The following is a 24,435-nucleotide window of genomic DNA, read 5'->3' as shown; positions in this document are numbered from 1 at the left end:
ACCCCTCTGCGTGGTGGGGAAAGGAGGGGGAGGGCAGACCCGTGCCGGCAGGTCTGCCCAAAAGCCCACCAAAGGGGGTCTAAGAAGAGTGTGGGGATGTGGGCCCCTTCGAGGGAATTGTTTCAGGAAGTAATGGGAAGGGAGAAGAGATGGCCAAAGCTGAAGGTGCTCCTGCTCACTCGTTTTTCCAGAAGTTTGGTGGTTTGTATTGAGAGTCAAGAGAGATTTCAGGATGGTTCTCCCTGCGGCATGTTGTCTGAGATTGGGTTTACCCTTTTTGGTCCCTCTCTTTTTTAAAAAAATATATTTTATTGATTTTTTACAGAGAGGAAGGGAGAGGGATAGAGAGTTAGAAACATCGATGAGAGAGAAGCATCGATCAGCTGCCTCCTGCACACCCCCTACTGGGGATGTGCCTGCAACCAAAGTACATGCCCTTGGCCGGAATCGAACCTGGGACCCTTTAGTCCCCAGGCCGATGCTCTATCCACTGAGCCAAACCAGCCAGGGCTGGTCCCTCTCTTGAACTGTAAAATAAGGAGGCAGCAGCTGGGTGCTACCCAAGGTCCTTTCTTTTTTTCTTTTTCATCTTCATCTGAGGATATTTTTCCATTGATTTTTAGGGAGAGTGGGAGAGAGAGGGGGAGACCTTGGCACTATTGACATCTCGAATAGGATAATGATTGGCTGTGGGCTCTGTCCTCTGCACTGTAGGATGATGAGCATTGTCCCTGGCCCCTCCCCACCCACCAGATGTCAGTAGCATCCCCCAGCCCAGCTCTGTCAATCAAAAATGGCCACAGGATAACTGGAGAGCATTATGCTAAGTGAAATAAGCCAGTCAGTGAAAGATAAATACCACATGATCTCACTCATTTGTGGAATATAAAGACCATTATAAATTGATGAACAAAAATAGACACAGAGGCAGAGCAGCATTGAACAGACTGTCAAACTACAGAGGGAAGGCCGGGGAGGGTTGGGCGGGGGGGTAAGAGATCAACCGAAGGACTTGTATGCATGCATATAAGCATAGCCAATGGACACAGACACCAGGGGTGTGAGGGCATGAGCAGGGGTGTGGGGGGGGACAATGGGGGGATAAGGACACATATGTAATACCTTAATCAATAAAGAATATATATAAAATGGCCCCAGGATGCCAACTTGCCCCCAGTTGAGAACCACTGGTCTATAATGACCAACCTATTAGAAGGAGTTCAACGGCACAAGAAAACAATTTGCTCAAGTGGGAAGGCGAGAAACGTTTCTATGCCAACTGTCATTTGTTTATAGGATCCTTGGCATGGTTTTCTCATGCCCACTTCCTCTGAGTATCTACACTCTACTAATACACCCTCCTCGCACCACCCCTGACACCAGAGGAATCTCTTTGAACCACATATCTGATCATGTAACCCCCTCATGCTTAAGAAATCAATTTCCCCCATTCTCCACAGCCGGGTTTCTCAGCCTGGGCACTCCTGACCTTGAGGGCCAGATGACTGCTGTGGGGGTTGTCTTATACATTGCAGAGTGCTTAGCAGCATCGCTGGTCTCTCCCTCTTGCCACTAGATGCCAGTAGAACCTCCCCTGTAGTAGGTAGAATAATGTCTCACCACACCCTAATCTCTGGAACCTGTGACTGTGTTCAATTGCACGACAAAGAAAATGTAAGGTTGCAGATGGAATTAAAGGTTGCTAATCAACTGGCCTTAAAATGATGAGATTATCTTGGATTATTCGGGTGAGCCCCATGTTACCAGAAGAGTCCTTAAGAGAGCCCGAGGGATAAATGACTATGGAAGAAAGTCAAAGCGATTCAACATGGCTGGCTTTAAAGATGAAGAGAGTGGGCCACTGGCAAAGCAAAAGATACGGGTCCTCGAGCCTTGAGAAGGAACACAGCCCTGCCCATACCTTGACATCAGCCCAGAGAGCCACTTCAGACTTCCAGAAGCCTAGGGTAATAAATGCGGGTTGCATAGGATGATAAATGTGGGTTGCTCTAAGCCACTGAGTTTGGGGTAATTGGCTACCGCGGCAACAGAAAAGTAATACATCACCATCCCCAGCTGTGACAACCAGGACTGTCTTCAGCCAGTTCTAAATGTGCCCCGGGGACAAAGTCGCTCCAGTTTGAGAGCCACTGCTCTGCGAATGGACAGCCCACATTCCCGAGGCCTGCACAGAGGGCTCTTCGCAATGAATGCTACCCAACCCGTTGTACAAGCATCCAACAGAGCAAGAGACAGCCCATGCTCCAGGCACAACGACCTCCTGACTTCAAAAACACTTTACGTTTCACTTATTTGCAGATTTGATGCCAAGAGGTGCTTTGAAGGGTAGGCAGTGTGCTTTGGCCTCCTGCCTTCGTTAGGTATTATCTTCCAAAGACATGTCCAATTTCGGGTTTCGTTCGCTTAGTCCATAAAAATCCATGTGGTTGCTAATATAATAAACCGCAGATGTCCCAACCTCCCCATCCAAACAAATCATTGCTCCTAAGCCCCCCTAAGTCCTCTTCGTTGGAAACTCTAGCATCACCAACCCCTCTTGCCTTTCTATGTCTACTGCTTTCTCTTCATCAAGGAATCACTTCCCTTCTTCGTGTAGATGGCGGTCATCCTTGAGATCAAGTTCAAGTGTTCTCTACACAAGGAAAGCTTCCCAAAGACTCCCCACAGCAGAGTGAACCATGACACCACCAGCCCCTGTCCCCGTCCCTCACTGTGTTGTGATCCTTCTGCATTACACTTATTGGTTGATTCATCCGTTCTCCTCAGCAGACTCTAAGCCAGTGGTTCTCAACCTTCTGGCCCTTTAAATACAGTTCCTCATGTGGTGACCCACCCATAAAATTATTTTCGTTGCTACTTCCTCACTGTCATGTTGCTACTGTTAGGAATCGTCATGGAAATATCTGATATGCAGGATGGTCTTAGGCGACCCCTGTGAAAGGGTCGTTCGACTGCCCAAGGGGTCGCGACCCACAGGTTGAGAACCGCTGCTCTAAGCTCTTTAAGACGTGACACCATATTTCAGCCTCTCTGTACTCCTGGCAGCCACAGAAATGTTTGTGGTAAATTGGCATGAATGAAGAAGAGAAGTCATGGACAGAGAAAAATCAAGTTAATTATGGGTTATCAAAGCTGGGAAACTCCAGACCAGCTACGAGCATAATCCCAGCTCTGGTCCATGAGGATCAGAAGAACCCCAGAGATGGAATGAGACCTTGTCTGTGGTCAGAATCAGGGACAGAGCTTGGCTGCTAAGAACACAAGTTGTGCCCGGCCTGCGTGGCTCAGGGGCTGAGCATCAACCTATGAACCAGGAGGTCATGGTTCGATTCGCAGTGTGGGGCATGCAGGAGGCAGCTAATCGATGATTCTCTCTCATCATGGATGTTTTATCTCTCTCTCCCTCTCCCTTCCTCTCTGAAGTCAATAAAAATATATATTTTTTAAAAAGATCACAAGTTGAGAAGCATGTGCCAATGGTATCACCATGCACCAGTGAGCCTTTTGCCTTCTCCCTTTATCTACTCAATAGATATTCTACCCAGCATGTCCATGAATCAGATTTAGTTACAGCAAGCCTGAACTACACAGTAAGGAAATATAAATAGAGTCATAGATGATTTTGACTAACACCTCCAGGTTTATGGCCATAATACAGCCATTTGTGAGCTCTGAGTGAGCATAAGTCATAGAGTGGCGGGCATTTATGAGAGTCTCGGGAGCAGGAGCCGCTGTGAGAACATTAAGTTTAAAACCAGAGAATCTGCCGCAAGAAGATTCTGCGAGTGTGCGTGCACACATACACACACACACACACACACACACACACACACACACATTTTTTCCATTTTCAAACACTGCTTTTTATATGTTATATTTTATAACTAAATAGAAATGGGTGGGATCCATCTCTGGCCAAACCTGAATGAAGGTAAATTCTCAGGTTTGCCTATGGATTCCATGGAAGAGAAACAAAAGTTGAACAAACCTTAAGACAGTGGTTCTCAACCTTCCTCATGCCGTGACCCTTTCATACAGTTCCTCATGTTGTGGTGACCCCCAATTTCATGGTTACAAATTGAACATAATGAAAGCATAGTGATTCATCACCAAAACAGTATGTGATTATATGTGTTTTCCGATGGTCTTAGGGGACCTCTGTGAAAGTGTCGTTCGACCCCCAGGTTGAGAACCGCTGCCTTAAGAGGTCCATGGAGCAGGATCCGCATAGATTTGGGATTTGATGAAGGCCCCAGGGAAGCTCTATGGCCGCTGAAAGCACTTCTGTGGGTTGAAAGCACTCACTTGCTATCTGGGCAGCATGGGGTGTGCATTCAACTCCCTGGTGCAGTGATTCTCAACTGGGGCAATTTTGACACCTAGGGTAGCGTCTCTAGACATCTTTCATTGTCACCCTGGTGGGGAGGGGTGCTAATGGGTAGAGGCCCAGTATGCCGGTAAACATCCTACTATGCACAGGACAGCCCCAGCACAAAGAATCATTCGGCCACAAGTGTCACTAGGGCAGAGGCTAAGAAACCTTAAGCCAGAACAACCAGGAAAAGCACAAGAATCTGCAGGAACCAAATCTGCCCACCAGGGCCCATCAGTAACCTTGCAAGGAGCTCATTTGCTGGACTTTTGACATCATTAGTCAAGATTCCCTTTTAGGACAAAGGCCCCATCTGGCTTGCCAGTGAGAAGGACCAGCAGTGCTCAATGAGATGAATTGCCTTCTTTTTTGTGTGTGTGGGGTGTGTGGGTGTGGGTGTGGGTGTGTGTGTGTGTGTGTGTGTGTGTGTGTGTGTGTGTGTGTGTTTGAGAAGGCTCCAGGGCGTTCAACCTCTGAAAGGTAATCCAGGCCATTAAATTCCAGACCCAGGGGTTACGTTAGGATATCTGGGCCTCTATTAACCAAAACCAGCCTCGGGTCTTCACGCCAGGATTCTATCCAATCACTCCATGTCTGCCTCAAGAGCAAAGGGATCTCACACTCACACACACACACACACACACACACACACACACACACACACATTTTATGAGAAAATTTTGTTCTTTGGCTAGATGGCTTTGTATTTAGTTTGTTTCTTTCATGTCTAAACACTGCTTTTTATATGTTATATTTTATAACGAAACTTGAAAATACAAGATATCTAAGCTTAAGGATATTTCATCCTTTTTTCTTTCTTTTTATTGTTGACACTATTACAGATGTCTCCATTTACATGTACTTCGTTTGAACCATTGCAAAGAGGTGACAGTCACAGTACATGAGCTTGCAGACTGCCCAAACACTACATAGAACAGCAAGTCACCAGTATTGCCGCAGTTCAGCTACTTGTCCATTGACCGTGAGGTTTAATGGCCAAGAAGATCATTTTGAACAAGTCGTGACCACCTACGATAGAATGCCTTTTGGTCATAAGAGTAACAAACAGCTTCTATATGTGATATTCTAAGTATGTATGGTTGCTAAGGAAAACCATCTTAATGATGCAATTAGGTTTAAGCATGAATGTCGGGGGCTACCTAATCCAAGAACTTGGCTTGCTTTTGCACTTCTCTCTCTTTCACCTCCAACAGATTAATCTGATAATGTGTGCTTCTGATATAAAGTGGGAGCCCAGCCCCTTCTAGAGACCAAGATAAATTCAATATTTATTTCTTCTTATTTTTTTTAATCCTCACCCAAGGATATTTTCCCATTGATTTTTGGAGAGAGGGAAAGACAGAGAAAAACATCGAGGAGACTCCACAAGGGCCCAGGCCAGGAGGAGCCTGCAACCAAGGTACATGCCCTTGACCGGAATTGAATCTGGGACCCTTCAGTCCGCAGGCTGACTCTCTATCTACTGAGCCAAACCGGCTAGGGCAGAAAGTCAGCATTTAGATTTTTGACATTTAGATCTTTCTAAAGCTAAGTTCCCTGGTTTGGAGACCATCTCTGCTCTCTGACTTGACTTTTCTTTCTACAGCCTAGCATCCTCAAGAACAATCAGCAATGTTTATTAGCTTTTCTAGTCCATACTCCCCACCCGACAGCAGCAGTTACTTTGACAAAGTAACTATTAGTGGGTGATGCTATATTTCTGACGCATACTGCTGATTTTTCTAAGGCGATCTATTAAAAGCCAACATCTCATCACTATCTCATGTTAACAGAGCGAGGTATGCTCTTGGATGCTATTCTCTGTTTTTCTTGGTTCCGTTTCCTTTATTTAGTCTAAATCTCCAGCAATCTCATGGTATTGCATTTCATTTCTGTAATTCTAACTGTCCGTTAACATATTTCATTACCACTGATGGAATCTCCCTTCCTTTATGGAAACAGATCCAAGGCAAATCTATAGAGTTTGTGGACTGAGATAGGAGTTGTTCCTTTTAAAAACTACTATTTATCTTGTAAAAGCACGCTGCTTTCCAAGGACCCATCGACCAGTTTCCCAGCGGCTCTGCTCTCCGTTAACCAGAGAGCACACACTGTGAGGGTACCAAGCAGCTGCCTCTCCTCTCCTTATTTATTAATGACTCCTGATCCCCACATACTTCATTAATGAAATAAGTGAAATAAGGAAAACTCCTAGTGGTCCTTAGTGGAATCTGTGCATGTTTCCATGATTTTTCTCAGCCTTAACCAGAGATTCATATTTTTTTTCATTGATTTCAGAGAGGAAGGGAGAGGGAGAGAGAGAGATAGAAACATCAATGATGAGAGAGAATCATGGATTAGCTGCCTCCTTCATGCCCCCTACAGGGGATCGAACCCACAACCCGGGCATGTGCCCTTGACGAGAATCAAGACTGGGACCCTTCAGTCCACAGGCCCACACTCTATCCACTGAGTAACCCTGCTGGGGCTAACCGAAGATTTCCCCCCCTAAACCAACATTCCATACCATTTCCTAAACTAGTACCCCACACCATAGCGTTCTGAAATTAGACCTGTAGGGAGAAGAAAATATCAAAACTACTCATAGAGAATTCTAGTAGTTACTCCACCCTGTCATTCCAACACACAGAACTACAGACTGATACTATCAACACCCTCCACAGCCACGCTCCTGCGCGCTCTGTAGAACCGGATGGCAGGTACTTTCACCTCACCCTTGCGAACCGCTTAGCAATCGATCCTCTGAGTTCCTAAACACATCAACCTGGGGTGAAGGGACGAGACGCCCCTATGCCATGGCCCGCGACACGACAGGAGGGCAGAACCCCGCGCCTTCCTCCAGCTCCAAGGCTGCTCCCAGCGGAGCCAAGAAGCCCAAACCAGACCCACACGTGTGGCCAAGAGGGACGGCCCATTTCCAGGGACCGGTCACCAGCCCAAGAGGAGCAGCCACACCAGGGGAGCCCCTCCGTGGGCCCCTGGCCCTGCAAATGCCATGAAGTGAATTCAAGACGTGCCCAGGTGTCCATCGTGGGCCATGCGGGCCCCGACGCCAGACCCTACCTCGGACTTCCACACGACGTACGGGTGGCCGTGGCTGTGGGGTGGGGACTGCAGCCTCCTCTGCTGGAGCCACCTCTTGGGAGAAGCGAAGATGCTGCTGGAGCCCCCGCCGCCCGAGGAGCAGAGGATGGCGCTCCGGCCGCCGCCTGGCCCGGACAGAACCGACGGCAGGTCCCAGGTCATGCTTTTCTTGAGGCCGCCGCGGCCCAGGGGCAGCTCATAGTCAAAGTGGAAGCTGCCCGAGGGCGACTTCTCCTGCGGGGTGCTCGGCGTGGAGAGGGAAGCGCACAGGGGTCGAGGCGATGGGAGCCGGTGGGCCCGGGCGTGGGGGCCCCGCGGAGAGGACGCCGAGCGACCCCCGAGGCCCTCGGCCAGGGGCAGCGGGGAGCAGAGCCGGGCCCCCGGGGCCCCTGCCGAGCCGCCCTCCGCGCCCCCGTCGCCCCCGGAGCCGCCGATCAGGGCCGGGTCCAGGCTGCGGGTCTGGCGCAGCCTCCTCTTGGAGAAGCCCGGGGCCGAGGGGGAGCCCGAGGCGGGCGAGGAGCAGGAGAAGACGCTGTGGAGCAGGCTTTGCGCGGACATCTCGGCGGGGCTCGGCCCCGGGCCACCCTCGGCCCGCTCTCTCGGGGTGCTGGCGAGTTGGGGCGCGGGAGGAAGGGGGGCGCGGGCGATGCTGCCGGGCTCGGAGGGCGGTGGAGGCCGGTGCCAGGCTCCCGTGCCCGCAGCGCGCTACCAGTGCCCCGGCGGGGGCCGGAGCAGATCCATCGCCAGCCTTCTAGGAAAAGGATCGGGGTCCACGGCGGCACTGGAAGCCTAGAACCTCGCCCCGGAGCCGAAGCTGTGAGGGGAGGGCGGGGGAGGAAGAGGAGGAGGAAGGTCAGGCGCCCGCTGGTTCCCAGCTGCAGCCGGCCAGCGCCACTCCGCCTGCCCGGCCGAGGAAGGAGACTGCTGGCTCCTGCTCCCTGGCTCGGGGCAGCCTCGAAGTCTCCAGCAGGTTCCTCCTCGCCCCCCGAAGACAGTCGTCGGGGGCCGGGGGACGCGGCGTCCGGGGCGTGCGCCCAGGGCGCGTCGGGGCTCCCGGGGCAGCGAGAGCGGCTTCCCCCCGGGATGGAGCCGGGCGCCCGGGCTGCGCCGCGGGGCACGATCGCCGGTTCCCGGAGCCCCCGAAGCGGCGGGGCTGGCTTCCCCTTGGCCGCTGCGCCCGCTCCTCCAACGGGTTACGCGCAAGGATGGCTCCACGCTCCGGGGTCCGCGGGGGGCCAGTCTCGCCACCAAGCGGGGACACAGAGCCCGCTGCGCCGGGGGCCTTCGGAGGAAGGAGTGGCTGCGATGGGAGGGAATTCCCGGCCGCGATCGGGGGGCTCAGGAGAGGAGGCTAAGGGCGGGGATCCGTGTTCTGCTCCCAGGGGCTCTGGATAGTCGCAGCGCAGCGCAGCCCGGAGCCCGGGGCCCGGCGTGGAGAGGTCCCCGCACGCCCGCCCGCAAGCTCGGGCCGGGGACAGCGGGATCGGGGCAGCCGGCACCGGCGGGGCGGGAGGGGAGCCAGGTCTGGCGCTGAGGCGGAGCCAGGAGCCGGGGCAACCGAACCTGGAGGCGTTGTCTGCGCGCCCGACCTGGGAGCCGCCCCGACAGACCCCGGGTCTCCCCAGGAGAAAGCCGCGAGGACGGAAGTGCGGACCTTCTCCCCAGCCTCCCCTCCCCCAGGGCCAGGGGGAGGCCGGCTCCACTCACGTTTCTGGAAAGGAAAGGAAGTGTCAGATTGCACCCCACCCACTGGTGTCAGATGGGCAACCCAGGACGGGGCGCGCTCAAGTTGAAGTTAAAGGTCCTGCCTTCCCCGTCCCCGATCCCGGCTGGTTTTATTTTTTTTAAAAAAAGGATAGAGATTCGACTCGAATGGGCTGGAGATGGGACCTACTGGGTGCTGGGGGCGGGTCCTCGCGGGAGAAGGGTTCCCCGGGAGGAGGCGGGTGTGGCCGCGCCGGGCGCAGAGGCCGCCTATAGGCTGCGGACACGGGCGCTCCGGGCACCGCACGCCGCGGCCACATTCCTCCTCCGGGGCTGGAAATGCTGGCGATCTCGGTGTTCCTGCTTGGAGACCAGCCCGGGAGCCCTTCTCCCGCCACTGGCCCAGCCCTGGAGTCTCTCTGCGGGCCGGATGGCCTCCCGTTGAGGTTTTGCTACACCTCTTCCAACCTTCCCATCAGGGGGAGCAGAGAGGATGCTGGAAAGGTGTTCGTGCATCCCTCTACCCCTTCAGGGGGGAAGAGAATGTTAGACAAATGTAAAGGCGACTCTCCTTCGCCATTTCTTTGACTAAAGGGAAAGAAAACGTGCAATGAACTTATCAATACAGGTATTTGACACAAACATTCGCTTTGGCGTGTGGATGTCAGAATTGTCCAACTCTGAGTTTGGGAAGACTTCTTTGATTCCCTATGACATTTTCAGGGGGGAAAGCTACTTTCTTTGTCTTTTTCAAAAGTGTGTTTTGAGCCAGCCGGTGTGGCTCAGTGGTTGAGCGTCGACCTGTAAACCAGGAAGTCAGCGTTAGATTCCCCGTCAGGGCCCAGGCCCAGATTGTGGACTTGATCCCCAGTGTGGGGCGCGCAGGAGGCAGCTGATGGGTGATTCTCTCTCATCATTGATGTTTCTCTCCCTCTCCCTTACTCTCTGAAATATATATAATATGTATATTATAGATAGATAGATAGATAGATAGATAGTGTGTGTGTGTGTGTGTGTGTGTGTGTGTGTGTGTGTGTTCGACGTTTTTAGGTATTCTATCTAGAAGCCATGAAAATCTAATTAACAGAAGAACTTGATGCCTCCATAAAGGGCTTCTTTCCCACCCCAGGACCTCTGATGTCCATTTTTTGGTAAATGCCGTGGCACAGGCTGTACCCAGGGAGTCCCTCCCAGTAATTTTATGAGCTATCTGCTGCCTGAAGACTGGATGAGGTACAAATTTTCCCTCACGCCGCTCCCCATCTCTTCTCCTCCCGGAACTTCAGTATTTTCAGTGGCGGGCGATGGCGTGTGCTGTGGAGAGGCACAGCACTGAAAATCGCTCACTTCCTTGCCTGACTACACACGCTACATTACCCTTGGGCGATGGTTGGTGTTTGCTTCCTTCCCTCCTCAGGTCACATTAGAGCTCAAAGAGGGTGGGTCTTGCCTGGCCATTTCTGAGTTAGCACTACCTTGTCTCTTGTCCCTAGCAATGGGAACACTTCATGCCTCCACCCTTTGGAGACCATTGCATAGAACTGGTTATGCCTCGTTGGCTCTTGGCATTTGGGGTAGATGGTTAACAAAGTCACACTTCAGAGAATCGCTTGTAACTCAAGGTGGTTGAACAAATGTAGTTTAGGATGCATATACGTTCTGTTTCTCTCAGCCCAGATGATGACCACGGGGTTGAAAATGCAGCCCAGCCACAATTAGGTAGGGTTAGGAATGCCCTCCAGGAACGAATTCACATTCTTGGTCATGGGTGTTGGAGGGCCAATGAGCAGAAGGACGCTTCTATTGGCGCTTGGTGCTGGGGGCAGACACATCCAGCTCATTCATCATCTTCTTTCCAAGGGGTCCTGACCCTCCATTAGCCTGGGGCTTGCCTCACGGTTGGAGACAATGAAGAAATTGTTTTAAATATTCATAAAATTAAGCTCAGGCTCCTTCTTTAAAACCCAGGGTAAGTATATGTGCTTTTAAAACACGAGGGTGGCGGGGGACGTAATGACCCTTCTGGAAAAAATTTTGTTGTAAGAAAATTATTTGGATTTTTAAATGCTATTTTAAAAAACTATTTTGATTTCCATCCTGATGGCCGTTAGGTTTATTTTGCAGTCACTGTGGTTTATGTTATATTCATTGTTAGTTATGGCATCCTAGTTTACTCCTGTTTGTTATATAATCCCCTTGCGTGTACAGACCTATTCATATCGGCCTTTCTGATTGACTGTCATTTTATGTCAGACTTGATTAAGGAAAATCTGAGTTCCATTTACCAGTTTCAAAAATGGCCGGTGTTGTTACACTGACCCCGGAATCTTTTTCACGATGCATCCGCCTGCTTAAGAACCAATATAACTAGTGGCATCGAAATAGTACACGATTTGGAATATATGTACTTTAGAAACCAGGTCTTTACGACTTTGCTCCTTTCTCAGGACATTTGCTACTGAAAACGAGTGTCCATATTTGTTTATTTTTTCCTCAGAGCTGAAGTTAACCAAAGCCTTAGGATACCTTCTTTTACAGGACAGAACAATCTGTTCACTGTTCATCCCCTATTATAATTATCCTAGAAATTCACCATAAAAAAATATCTGTTCCATCTGGTCATGGCACAAGAATATTCTAATGAAAGTTCTAGAGTCCTTGGTCTGACATCAAGGTCTCCTCTTGTCAAGGATCCTAGAAAACTCATCGGTTTTCTTTGTTCCCTTGAGACCCTGGTCTACAAACACATACATCTTGCTACCAAAGAATAGAGTCTCCTAAACCCAACTTTCCTTTTCTTAACTTTATCCCCTGAAATGTTTCTGATCTCCAGCCAAAATTCCTCTTTCCCCATGGTGTTAAGACCCTTGAGCTATTTGTAGATTTTTATCATGCCCCTTGGGTCTGACTTTGTGGTTTGGCTACGCTATAAAGTTCATATTTTGCTTTCAAACCATCATTGTAGATGACCTCTTTTGGATTCCCTCCAGTTGCTTATTTCTTTTCAGTCCTGAGGTCCAATATTTCAGGTTAGGGCCTCCTCTTTTGCCCTTGTTGGTTATATAATCCCATGGCTTATATAGTCCCAAATCGCGGCGAACTTCCTGATTGACTGCCATATAATATCTCAGACCTCTATCTGATTGGCTCCCAACTCTTAGTCCGCATCGCTGATTTTTGTTTCACCCCGCCTGTGTCTCTCAAACTGGTTCTGATCCCTCTGATACCATTTCTACATCTTAGTGGTATGTGGGCTAAACAGTTCACAGCATCTCACTCTCCCATAGAAGAAATCAAGGGTTCTGCCTCCGAGTTCCTGAAACAGGAAAAGAAGAACATGATTTTAATCTGCGCTATGTGGAATATATGAGAAACGTGTGGAAAGTTTTACAGGGCTTACGAATGCTAATTATATTAAATAGCCTAAACTACATCTTGATTGTAAGCAAGGAGTTTTTTGCAGCTGAACTAAGAATGTTTCTCTAGATTTCTATTCTGTGATCTCCCTGAATAAATATAATTGCCAAGGGTCTTGAGCTGCAATGGACAGATGTCAATGGAGGTAAATCTGCAGCTGCATATGGGTAAGATTAGGAAAACCTCACTTTTTTAAAAACATATTTTTATTGATTTCAGAGAGGAAGGGAAAAGGAGAGAGAGAAACATCAATGATGAGAGAGAATCATGGACCGGCTGCCTCCTGCATGCTCCCTACGAGAGACTGAGACCCCAACTTGGTCATGTGCCCTTGACTGGAATCGAACCCAGGATCCTTCAGTCCGCAGGCCAATGCTCTATCCACTGAGCCAAACAAGCTAGGGCAAAACCTCACTTTCTTAAACACCAGCCCAGCATTGAGGAAAAGTGATCATTTTCTAAAGACGGAAGTGTTGTCATAGTAATTCTCCAGAAGGTGAATATAACGAATTGCAAGACATACGGGTATTTGAGAGCTTGAATCCGAACTGGCACTATTATGTGAGAAGACAAAGATGTAAGTTTCACTCTTGACCTCAGAGAACAATTTGATATTATAATAACAAGAGAGATATTCAGGGGTAAAACTTTATGTCAACACTAATGGGAAAAGGTGCTGGATCTGTCTATACCAGCCGTGGGCAAACTACGGCCCGCGGCCCGTTTGAAATGAATAAAACTAAAAAAAAAAAAAAGACCTTACCCTTTTATGTAATGATGTTTACTTTGAATTTATATTAGTTCACACAAACACTCCATCCATGCTTTTGTTCCGGCCCTCCGGTCCAGTTTAAGAACCCATTGTGGCCCTCGAGTCAAAAAGTTTGCCCACCCCTGGTCTATACCGTTTAATAATTGAATTTAGTGTTTTACTCAAGATCATCTCAGACAGCTTAGTCCGGACCCTGTAATCATAACAACATAAAAACAACTAACACCTGTTGGAACTTACTGTATAACAGGCCCGGGGTGAAATCACATATGCACCATTCCAGTGGTCGGCAAACTGCGGCCCCTTGAGTGTGGCTCTTCCACAAAATACCACTTGTGGGCGCGCACGTGCAGTGCGATTGAAACTTCGTGGCCACACTCAAGGGGCCAAAGAGCCGCATGTGGCTCGCGAGCCACAGTGTGCCGACCACTGCACTATCCAAATCAGCAGTCACACACCCAAAGCTCAAATACTTAACCCCCAATTTTATAGATGAAGAAAACCAAGACCTAGACGAGCCCCATAGGTCACCCCCTGGTTAAACCAGTGGCAGAAACAGTATTCAGATCTATGGGATCTAACCTTGACCTCTAAGTCTTGCAGGACTCGAATTGCAGATTAAGAAGCTATTTGATTTGGAAGCGCTTTGGGACTCTTTCTGAGAGCATTTCAATTTGTTGATTTCTTATCCAGCTATAGGATGACTAACAGACCTACTGTCTCCAGCATGCTTAGCACAGAATTACTATAATCTTTACAAAATCTATGATTTTTATGTTACTTCATGAATCCAGATATACTGAAGGAACACCCCTGATACAAGTTCACCGGGTCTTACATCCAGAAGACCTGTTCCAGTGATGGCGAACCTATGACACGCGTGTCAGAGGTGACACGCGAACTCATTTTTTTGGTTGAGTTTTCTTTGTTAAATGGCATTTAAATATATAAAATAAATATCAAAAATATAAGTCTTTGTTTTACTATGGTTGCAAATATCAAAACATTTCTCTATGTGACACGGCACCAGAGTTAAGTTAGGGTTTTTCAAAATGCTGACACGCCGAGCTCAAAAGGTTCGCCATCACTGACCCGGTCAAACCTTTCTAATTTGTTAATGAATTGTTTGCTTAAAGTTACTTGAAAAGGGCCCATGGTCAACCTGGTGAATAGTCATTCACCCCAAGTGAATAACCACTCTCCCCAAGTGTTAGTGAGGTGTTGTCAATACCAACTAAATACAGTGGGGCCTTCACTTACGAGTGTCCCGACTAACGAGTTTTTCGAGATACGAGCCGTCTCTCTGCCAATTTTTTGCTTTGAGTTGCGAGCTAAAATTCGGGTGACGAGCCAGCTTCAGATACCCCACCGCTAGTTGGCGCAGCGAACGTCACAGTGAACGCCACAACATCAGCCCAGCATCACGTGTCTCACTCATTCACTTTTTGATTTGACATACGAGTAATTTGAGTTACGAGCTCCGTCACGGAGCGAATTAAACTCGTAAGTCAAGGCCTCACTGTAATAGCAACATGGGCTTTCAAAGCAGGGCGCTTTCTTGAGTGAAAGGAAACATAATCTGGGGGTTTCTGTATTCAGAAGTTGTTTGCCTTTTATTACATTTATATGTCAGTTTATAAAACAGGCCAGTTTTTTGGTTCAATAGCTTGGATCAATTTCACACTGTCCAAAATTAGAACCATGAACATGCTCCTAAAAACAGGCACCCAGTTGAGGTTTTCATATTCATCTAGTTAAGATCAAGATCTGCAACAATTTCTCCTGACATTATATTCAGAAACCTAAAGGACTAATTTCACCATCCCTAACCAATCATGATCTTTAGAAAAATCAAAATCAATGTGGAGGAAAAAATGTCCTGTTTCTGTGTCAGCATCTGCACTGAACACAAAAAGCCACTTGCAACACTGTCTCTTCTCTCATCTTCTGTGCGAATATGAGCAATGCAGTCTGTTTTCTAGTGTTTCGTTCTGATCTGCTAAAAGCAGTTTGCATAGGCACGTTGTGCTACTCTTTCACTTACATGTTTATTTCTTGAGCTAGTGGGAGTACAGTGTTTTAAATATCAACCCCTCTGTTTTCAGGTTCCCATTAATGAGGCAGATGAAAAGCAAGGTTGAATAAAAATCGTAAGCCAGGCCTGGCCGCCGTGGCTCAGTGGTTGAGCATCGACTGACCTATGAACCAAGAGGTCACGGTTCAATTCCCCTTCAGGGCACATTCCCGGGTTGCAGGCTCCATCCCCAGTAGAGGGCATGCAGGAGGCAGCCGGTCAACGATTCTCTCTCATCATGGATGTTTCTGTCTCTCTCTCTCTCCTTTCCTCTCTGAAATCAATAAAAATATATATTTTAAAAAATTTTTAAGCCAAGTTGCAGTATGGATGTGCTTAGCAGAGTCCCAGGAGCCACTTGTGAAAGAAACAATTGCCGTCTACCTGCAGCCAGTATTTGAAAGAATATTCCAACAGCAAATCCTAAATGCATCATCACTTTTGGTTTTGGCTTTGAAACTCGAGAGCCTTTTAATAATAATACAAGTTGTCTAACAACTACATTTAGTTTCAGTTTATCAACATTTCTGAATATGCGCTTTGTGCTAACGGCATTCCTTCTTTCTTACTTTCATTTTCTTCTTCGCGGGTGAAGGTGAGCTTGGAGTCTCAAAGTTCATTTCATCTGAACCTGGTATACAGTGCAGCTGTACTTAGGTACTGAAAGTATTTTTAATATCTTCCCATAGCATATGTTTTAGAAGTACTTTTGAGGATGAATTACGTAATAATGTAAATATTTTTTGTTGTTAATTCTTACCTGAGGATATTTTTCCATTGATTTTTAGGGAAAATGGAAGAGAGGGAAAGACAGAGAGAAACATTGATGTGAGAGAGACACATCAATTGGTTGCCTCCTGCACGGGGAGGAGCCTGCAACCGAGGTACGTGCCCTGGACCAGAATCAAACCTGGAACCCTTTGGTCCGCAGACCGAAGCGCTACCCACTGAGCAAAACTGGCTAGGGCTGTAAATAATTTTTAATATTCTGTGTAATGACTCTAAGATTTTCATAACCTAAACATTTTTTCAACACTTTTAATTTTTCAAAGTGCTAAGTAATGTGGATTTTTTTTCCTCTAAAATTTTCATTTCCCCCCAGAATCGGCACTCCTCTATGTTGAATGGAAACAGGAGAACCTATTTGCCCAGCATGTGCTTCTAGTGACAAGATAGGGCGGGGGGTGGAAGGAAAGGGGAAATGGAAAACTGGCGCTGTGCCTTGGGGCCCATGTTTTTCCTCATCTACTTTATTGAGAAATAATCTACATGCAATAAACTGCGCCAGTGAGTTCTGACAGCGCTGCTTCCCTCTGAAAGCACCGCAGCGCTGAAATCCGTAGCACTCCCAGCTCCTCCTGAGGCTGCTCTCACTAATGCTGCCTGAACACTGACGACTGGATTCTGTGCCGTGTAATGGCTGGATTGTGCCTTCAGTCCATACAGAAAGGGAGGGAGAACTAAACACACAGCAGAGCCTTTTTTCTTCTTGTGATGGGGTCATTTGTGTCCCCCCCAAAAAGATAGGTCCAAATCTCAACCCGTAGCACGGGTGAATGTAGTCTTATTTGCAAATGGGGTCCTTGCAGATGGAGTGAAGTTAAGATTAGATCAGGCTGCATTAGTGGATTACAGTGGCCCTAAAGCAAGGACTGTATATATCTCCTATATAATAAAACCCTAATATGCAAATTGACCAAACGGCGGAACGACCAGTCACTATAACACGCACTGACCATCAAGGGGCAGACACTCCTGTATTGAACATCTGCCCCCAAGAGGGAGGTGACCAGCAGCGGGGTGCCAGGCCGCCAGCCAAGGTGGGTCCCAGCGGGGGCCCCCGATCACCCCACAGATCAGCCCTCATCACCGGCCAGGCCTAGGGACCCTACCCTATATATTGGGAAGAGTCTCTTAGATTTTAAAATTAAAACCTGGCAAGGCTACTCTAACACTGAAAAAACAGGATGATGCAGGGATGAGTTCAAATGCCAGAACGGGCTTGAGAGACATGCTTTTGAGAGGACAGATGACATGGAAAACCAAAGCCCAGGAAGGTTTCCTCTGGCTAGAGCCTCCAGAGACCCAGGTGAAAAAGCAGAGGTGCTCAAGTTCAGAGCCGCATGCCCTTCATTTGCCTCCTGTACGATTTATTGGGAATTCCTCAGGTATTTTTCACAGTTCACTGCTTTGTGGCAGGACACAGATTAGAAACATACCAGAGAACGCCCACCCCACCCCCCTTTAAAGATATACGAAAGAAAATAAGGCACTCGCAGGTGGTAACAGCAGGCTGTAGAACAGGGAGCTAGATTTAAGGGGTTACCCCCCTTTTAAAAAGGAAATGGCTCCATAAAGCAGTGGCATGGGGTTAGCAAAGGCAAACTGCTGACGTTATTGAAGGTTTAGGACAGCAGGGAAACCCAGGAATGAGAATCATAGATCTCATTGGCAGTACAGGCTCAGCTACTAACTAGCCCAGTCAACTCACCTTACGCAAAATAAATCCCTACTCACCTTCAGGTCATGGCTTAAACATGGCTCTTTTTTTAAAATATTTTTTTAAAAAAATAAAAATAAGCCAAAACCGGTTTGGCTCAGTGGATAGAGCGTCAGCCTGCGGACTGAAGGGTCCCAGGTTCGATTCCGGTCAAGGGCATGTACCTGGGTTGCGGGCATATCCCCAGTGGGAGATGTGCAGGAGGCAGCTGATCGATGTTTCTCTCTCATCGATGTTTCTAACCCTCTATCTCTCTCCCTTCCTCTCTGTAAAAAATCAATAAAATATATTTTTTAAAAAATAAATAAATAAATAAAAATAAAATATTTTATTGATTTCAGAGAGGAAAGGAGAGGGAGAGAGAGAGAAAGATCAATGATGAAAGAGAAACATCCGTTGGCTGCCTGCTGCACGCCCCACACAGGGAATCGAGCCCACAACCCGGGCATGTGCCCTGACTGGGAATCGAACCCTGACCTCCTGGTTCATAGATCGACGCTCAAGCACTGAGCCACACCCGCCGAGCTAAACATCACTCTTTTGAGAAGCTCTCCCTGACTTCTCCTCCCGCAGCTAAACTAGGTCCATGCCATATGTTCTCGAACTCTCGGACTTTTCCTTCATGGGAGCACCTGCCAAACTATAACTTTATAGGATTCATTAGTGCAGTTCTGTATGTTCAAGCTCACATTCCCGATCTTCCACTCCATGGAAGTGACATCACTGATGGCTTTCCCCATGCACTCCCAGAGCTGGAACAGCTCCTACCACGTAATAATAAGGGCTCAATCAATAACCCTAAATGAGCTCTCAGCCCCAGTAACTCATCTGAATTCTGGCTCTCCAGGTCCCCGATGGCTCTGAGCGGGAGGTTTCTTTATGGATCTGACTTTTTGTGGCAGGACTGAACTAAGCAGTTATAGGCATCTGCTTATCAAAACTATTGATATTTCATTAAATGCATGGCCTTTGAGTTGGGCATCCCCAAGTTTGAGTCCTAGGTGTGGGGTGTGTGTGTGTGTGTGTGTGTGTGTGAGAGAGAGAGAGAGAGAGAGAGAGAGAGAGAGAGAGAGAGAGAGAGAGAGAGAACAGACCAACCAACCTTGGATAAAGTTACTTAATTCTTCTGAGACTTGGTTCGTCCTCTGCTACCTGGAATTAACGGCTACATAAAGCATCTAGTACAAACACATAATATCTGTTACCTATTATTAATAAAATTTATCATGAATTAGAGAAATAAGGCACATAGAATGGCTTGTCTAGACTTGTCTAGCTGTACATCCCATCATAAAATCAAGTACCCAATAACAATAATAGTAATAATAGTCAACCCTTAATAGGCATCAAGTGCAGTGCCAAGTGCTTTACGTGGATGGCACTTATTTAATCCTCACAACTTGCCGAGGTAGTTATTAGCTTCATTATCCAAAGGGAGGAAGCTGAGTCACTAAGAGCTTACAAACTTGCCTAAGCGAGCTAGTCAGCAAATGGCAGAGCCAGGGTTTCCCAAATTGGCTGGCCAATCAGCATTGGAGCCAATAAAGTAGCACCAACACACGATACTAACTGGGTGTTTTGTATTTTTTATATATATATTTTATTTTTTACAGAGAGGAAAGGAGATAGAGAGTCAGAAACATCGATCAGCTGCCTCCTGCACATCTCCCACTGGGGATATGCCCGCAACCCAGGTACATGCCCTTGACCGGAATCGAACCTGGGACCTTTCAGTCCGCAGGCCGACGCTCTATCCACTGAGCCAAACCGGTTTCGGCTGAGTGTTTGTTTTTTAATTGATTTCAGAGAGGAAGGGAGAGAGAGAGAGAAACATCAATGATGAGAGAGAACCATTGATCAGTTGCCTCCTGCACACCCCACACTGGGGATCGAGCCCGCAACCCGGGCATGTGCCCTGACCAGGAATCGAACTGTGACCTCCAGGTTCATAGGTCGATGCTCAACCACTGAGCCACGCCGGCCAGACCTACCTGGGGTTGTTAAATATGTGTTCTATGGAAGATGTGTGACAAATAGAAAAGTCATGCTAATCTTTTCATTCATCCAATGGAGACCATGTAGGCAGAACTGGGTCTGTCTGGGTGTGGGGGTCAGGTATGGAGGAAGGGGGAAGAGAGAATCATTGATCGGCTGCCTCCTGCACGTCCCCTACTGGGGATCAAACCCTACAACCTGGGCATGTGCCCTTGACAGGAATCAAACCCAGGACTCTTCAGTCCGCAGGCCAACGCTCTATCCACTGAACCAAACCAGCTAGAGCTCTAGTGCTTTAAATGTCTTCTTTTGAGCATTTTTCCCGTACTGCATATTCCTCTTAAGTTGTGAAGCCCGAAACTGGACACAGTGCTCTTATAAGGAACATACTCCAGCTGTGTTCAGTTTGACTTGTGTGTGCCGAATAAGAAGTTAAGTAAGTCCTCAGGGTGGTGGTAAAAACATCAAATCCTGTTCTTTAGAAAGTGGAGAGAGGCCGAGCCTGACAAGCCGGGCTCTAAGGCGAGGAGAAGTTACTGTTTACTGAATTCCCTTTTATTGTCATCAATGGAAAGTCAGTGTTCCTGAGCCAGATGATCCTTGGGGCGTTTCCAGATTGCACGTTGGAGCAAACTGTCTTCCTAGATGGAGATTAAGCTGATAAAGCAGAGGGCCAAGAAACGATCTATTTGGCCCAAGCACGTGAATGGGTGGAATGTTAAGATAATGGGAGGAAAAATATGTTTAAACTACTTAAGAGCCTGATTTGTGGGAATAATCAACTTTGATTTGATTGCATCAACCTTTTATTCAAAAGTCCTGAGTTCTAAATCAAACCAAATATCCTTTATTGACAATAAGTACTTACATCTCTCTCAGTAGCTGCCTAGGAATTTTTTTTTTATTTCAGAGAGGAAGGGAGAGAGGCAGAGACATCAATAATGAGAGAGAATCATTGATTGGCTGCCTTCTGCATGCCCCCTACTGGGGATCGAGCCTGCAACCCCGGCATGTGCCCTGACTGGGAATTGAACCATGACCTCCTGGTTCATAGGTCAATGCTCAACCACTGAGCCATGCCGGCCGGGCAGTAGGCAATTTTTTATGCATTCAATATGTCCTTGAGTCTACATCTCTCTCCGTGACCTAGGTGTTAGTACCTCCACCAGCAGTAAGACTCATAGGAGTAGGAGAAGCACATATCTAGTCCATTTACTTAAGAAATGGAGAAAGTGCCCTAACTGGTTTGGCTCAGTGGATAGAGTATCGGCCTGCAGACTCAAGGGTCCTGGGTTTGATTCCGGTCAAGGGCATGTACTTTGGTGCGGGCACATCCCCAGTAGGGGGGGGGGGGTGCAGGAGGCAGCTGATCGATGTTTCTCTCTCATTGATGTTTCTAACTCTCTATCCCTCTCCCTTCCTCTCTGTAAAAAATCAATAAAATATATTAAAGAGAAATGGAGAAAGCTATGGCACAGAAATTGCAAGTGACATGTCCATGATATAAGAGACTATATTCCATTTATTTTTTTACCCCCAGAATATTCTACAGTGCCTGATACAAAATAGGCACTCATTAAAATGAAAAAAAAAAAAATGAGTGATTGAATGAGATTAATGGAACTAGAATTCTTGCCACGTGACACACTGAGGTCACCCTCCACAACATTATTCTGAATTGCATATGTGACATTAATTCATTGAGCACATTTCATTTTTTTAAACATCTTTATTGAGATGTAAGCCACATACCATAAAACTTCCCCACTTGCAGCTGCGTTCATCTTAACTCAATTTAGGCAAGCAGAGCTGAGTTATGTATATTTATTTGAAGTCTGCTTAAAGATTTGTTGGGAAACAAGGAATATGCAGTTAAAACTGGTTTTGGAATCCATCCCTTGATTTATTTGGGGGATGCATCACTTGAGACCAGTGGATAAGTGAGTAGATTTTCCAATTGATATATTGGCTATCACTAAAAGCGATTCTCGGATACATTTTGAACTTAGTGGAGAAACAATCCCGGTGATGATGAGATTGCTCTTTTGAGTCAGAATCTTGCTGGAAAAAGAGAGCTCCCCAAGGAGAGTCATGAGATTTTCCAGTGATTGACCACATCCAGAGACTAAGGCTTCTAAAAAGAAGCCAGATGGATGTATTATTGCTGATTTCCAGCAAGATAAAGTATTTGTTTTCACAGATTGCTTTAGTGTCCTGGTTTCACATTTATTGTTGTTTTAAAGGCGAATTAAAAACATTGGCAATGAGAGGGCCAGATAAAACAGAATCCCGAACTGCCCGGGAGGAAGAGAGTGATTGATAAAGGGATCTTGATCCCCGAGCACAGCCCAGAGCCCCATGAACTGTTATGTTGGTGGCTCTCTTTATGTGAAAAGATTTAATCCATGGTTCACTGGCTTCTTTCTCTCCTATGAGCTCAAATTATTAGTCTAGTGCAGAATATCATCAACATTTTAAAATTTTTCTTTTTCAATTACAGTTGACATTCAATATGATTTTGTTTTAGTTTCAGGTGGACAGCATAGTGGTTAGACAATCATGTCCTTTACAAAGTGTTCCCCTGATATTTCCAGTGCCCACCAGGCACCATATGTAGTTATTACAATATCATTGACTTGCCCTAGCCGGTTTGGCTCAGTGGATAGAGCAACGGCCTGCGGACTGGGAGGTCCCGGGTTCGATTCTGGCCAAGGGCACATGCCCGGGTTGTGGGCTCGATCCCCACTAGGGAGTGGGCGGGAGGCAGCCAATCAATGATTCTCTCTCATCATTGATGTATCTATCTCTCCTTCTCCCTTCCGCTCTGAAATCATTAAAGAAATATATATATATATATATATATATATATATATATATATATATATATATAACTCTATCCCCTATGTTGTAATTTACAGCCCTGTGAATATTTTGTAACTACCAATTTATACTTCGTAATGCCTCCACCTTTTCCTTTATTTTATTTTATTTTACTTTATTTTTAAATATATCTATTGATTTCAGAGAGGAAGAGAGAGGGAAAGAGAGATAGAAACATCAATGATGAGAGAGCATCATTGATTGGCTGCCTCCTGCACATCCCCTACTGGGGATCAAGCCCACAACCCAGGCATGTGCCCTTGACAGGAATTGAACCTGGGACCCTTCAGTCTGCAGGCCAACACTCTATCCACTGAGCCAAACCAGCTAGGGCTCCACCTTTTTCATCAAGCCCCCAACTCCCCTCCCTTCTGTCAACCATCAGACTGTTCTCTGTGTCTATGAGTCTGTTTCAATTTTGTGTGTTCATTTATTTTGTTCTTTAGATTCTACATATACATGAAATCATATGGTAGTCTTCCTCTGACTGACTTCTTTCACTTAGCATAATACCCTCTAGATCCATCCATGCTGTCACAAAAGGTAAGATTTCATTCTTTTTTTACGACTAAGTAATATTCCATTTTCAATATGTACCGTCATTTTTTTTATCTGCTTGTCTATCAGTGGGCACTTGGGTTGTTTCCATATCTTGGCTATTGTAAATAACACTGCAATGAACATCGGGGTGCACATATTTGTTAAGATTAATGTTCTGGGTTTCTTCGTGTATATATACCCAGAAGTGGAATCGCTGGGTCATAAGGCAGTTCCACTTTCAATTTTTTAGAATATATTTTTATTGACTACAGAGAGGAAGGGAGAGGGAGAGAGATATAGAAACATCAATGATGAGAGAGAATCATGGATTGGCTGCCTCCTGCACGCCTCACACTGGGGATCAAGCCCACAACCCGGGCATGTGCCCTTGACGGGAATCGAACCCAGGACCCTTCAGTCTGCAGGCCAATGCTCCATCCACTGAGCCAAACCGGCTAGGGCCAGTTTTAATTTTTTGAGGACGCTCCATACTGTTTTCATAGTGGCTGTACAGATTTGCATTCCCACCAACCGTGCGGGAGAGCTCTCTTTTCTTTACATCCTTGCCAACACTTGTTTGATCATCGACTTTTTAAAGGAAGGCATTGAACTCAGCGAAACCTTCCATCTGATAAGATGGAAATTACAATGAAAGTAACCTGCTGGTGAGAAAGACCTTTTCTGGTATTTTGGGGGGAGGGATGGCCAGCTTTTACGTTCTGCTGCTAAAGTACTAAAGGAAAGGAAACTTCTCCCACTATATAGCCCCTTCAGCGTGGCAACCACAGGTCACCTTGGAAATACTGATGTTCTCACATGGCCTTTATAGAGAAAGAGAAACTTTGGCACAGAACTCTTGACTAATCTGGCCCAAATGAGATATCGTCTTCATTAGGTGAGCCTGAGCCACTAACTTCCTCAGTCCGCAGGCCGGTGCTCTAACCACTGAGCACCCGGCTAGGGCTGAGCCTCCAAATTCTTGTCAAAGCATCTCTTGAGACATTTCACCCCCAAATGGGTGAGCCTGTCTTTATACCCCCAGCCAGCCAGTCAAC

The 24,435-nt window shown here is 47.0% G+C and overlaps 1 protein-coding gene across 2 annotated transcripts in view; it reads right to left on the bottom strand.

Moving 5' to 3' along the window:
- Nucleotides 1-9,129, bottom strand: part of ARHGAP6 (Rho GTPase activating protein 6) — a 502,460-nt gene extending 493,331 nt beyond the window's left edge. For both annotated transcript variants that reach the window (XM_036305304.1, XM_036305305.1), the window contains exon 1: nucleotides 7,478-9,129. In XM_036305304.1, coding sequence (XP_036161197.1) covers nucleotides 7,478-8,056 — 579 coding nt within the window. In that variant the 5' untranslated portion in view covers nucleotides 8,057-9,129. The remainder of the gene's footprint in view (nucleotides 1-7,477) is intronic.
- Between the last annotated feature and the right edge of the window lie 15,306 nt (nucleotides 9,130-24,435).

This window comes from Myotis myotis, unplaced genomic scaffold, assembly GCF_014108235.1.
Source record: "Myotis myotis isolate mMyoMyo1 unplaced genomic scaffold, mMyoMyo1.p scaffold_m19_p_4, whole genome shotgun sequence".
Classification (NCBI taxonomy): domain Eukaryota; kingdom Metazoa; phylum Chordata; class Mammalia; order Chiroptera; family Vespertilionidae; genus Myotis; species Myotis myotis.
Note: the sequence above shows the minus strand (reverse complement) of the source record. Positions and strands in the feature narration are given on the sequence as shown.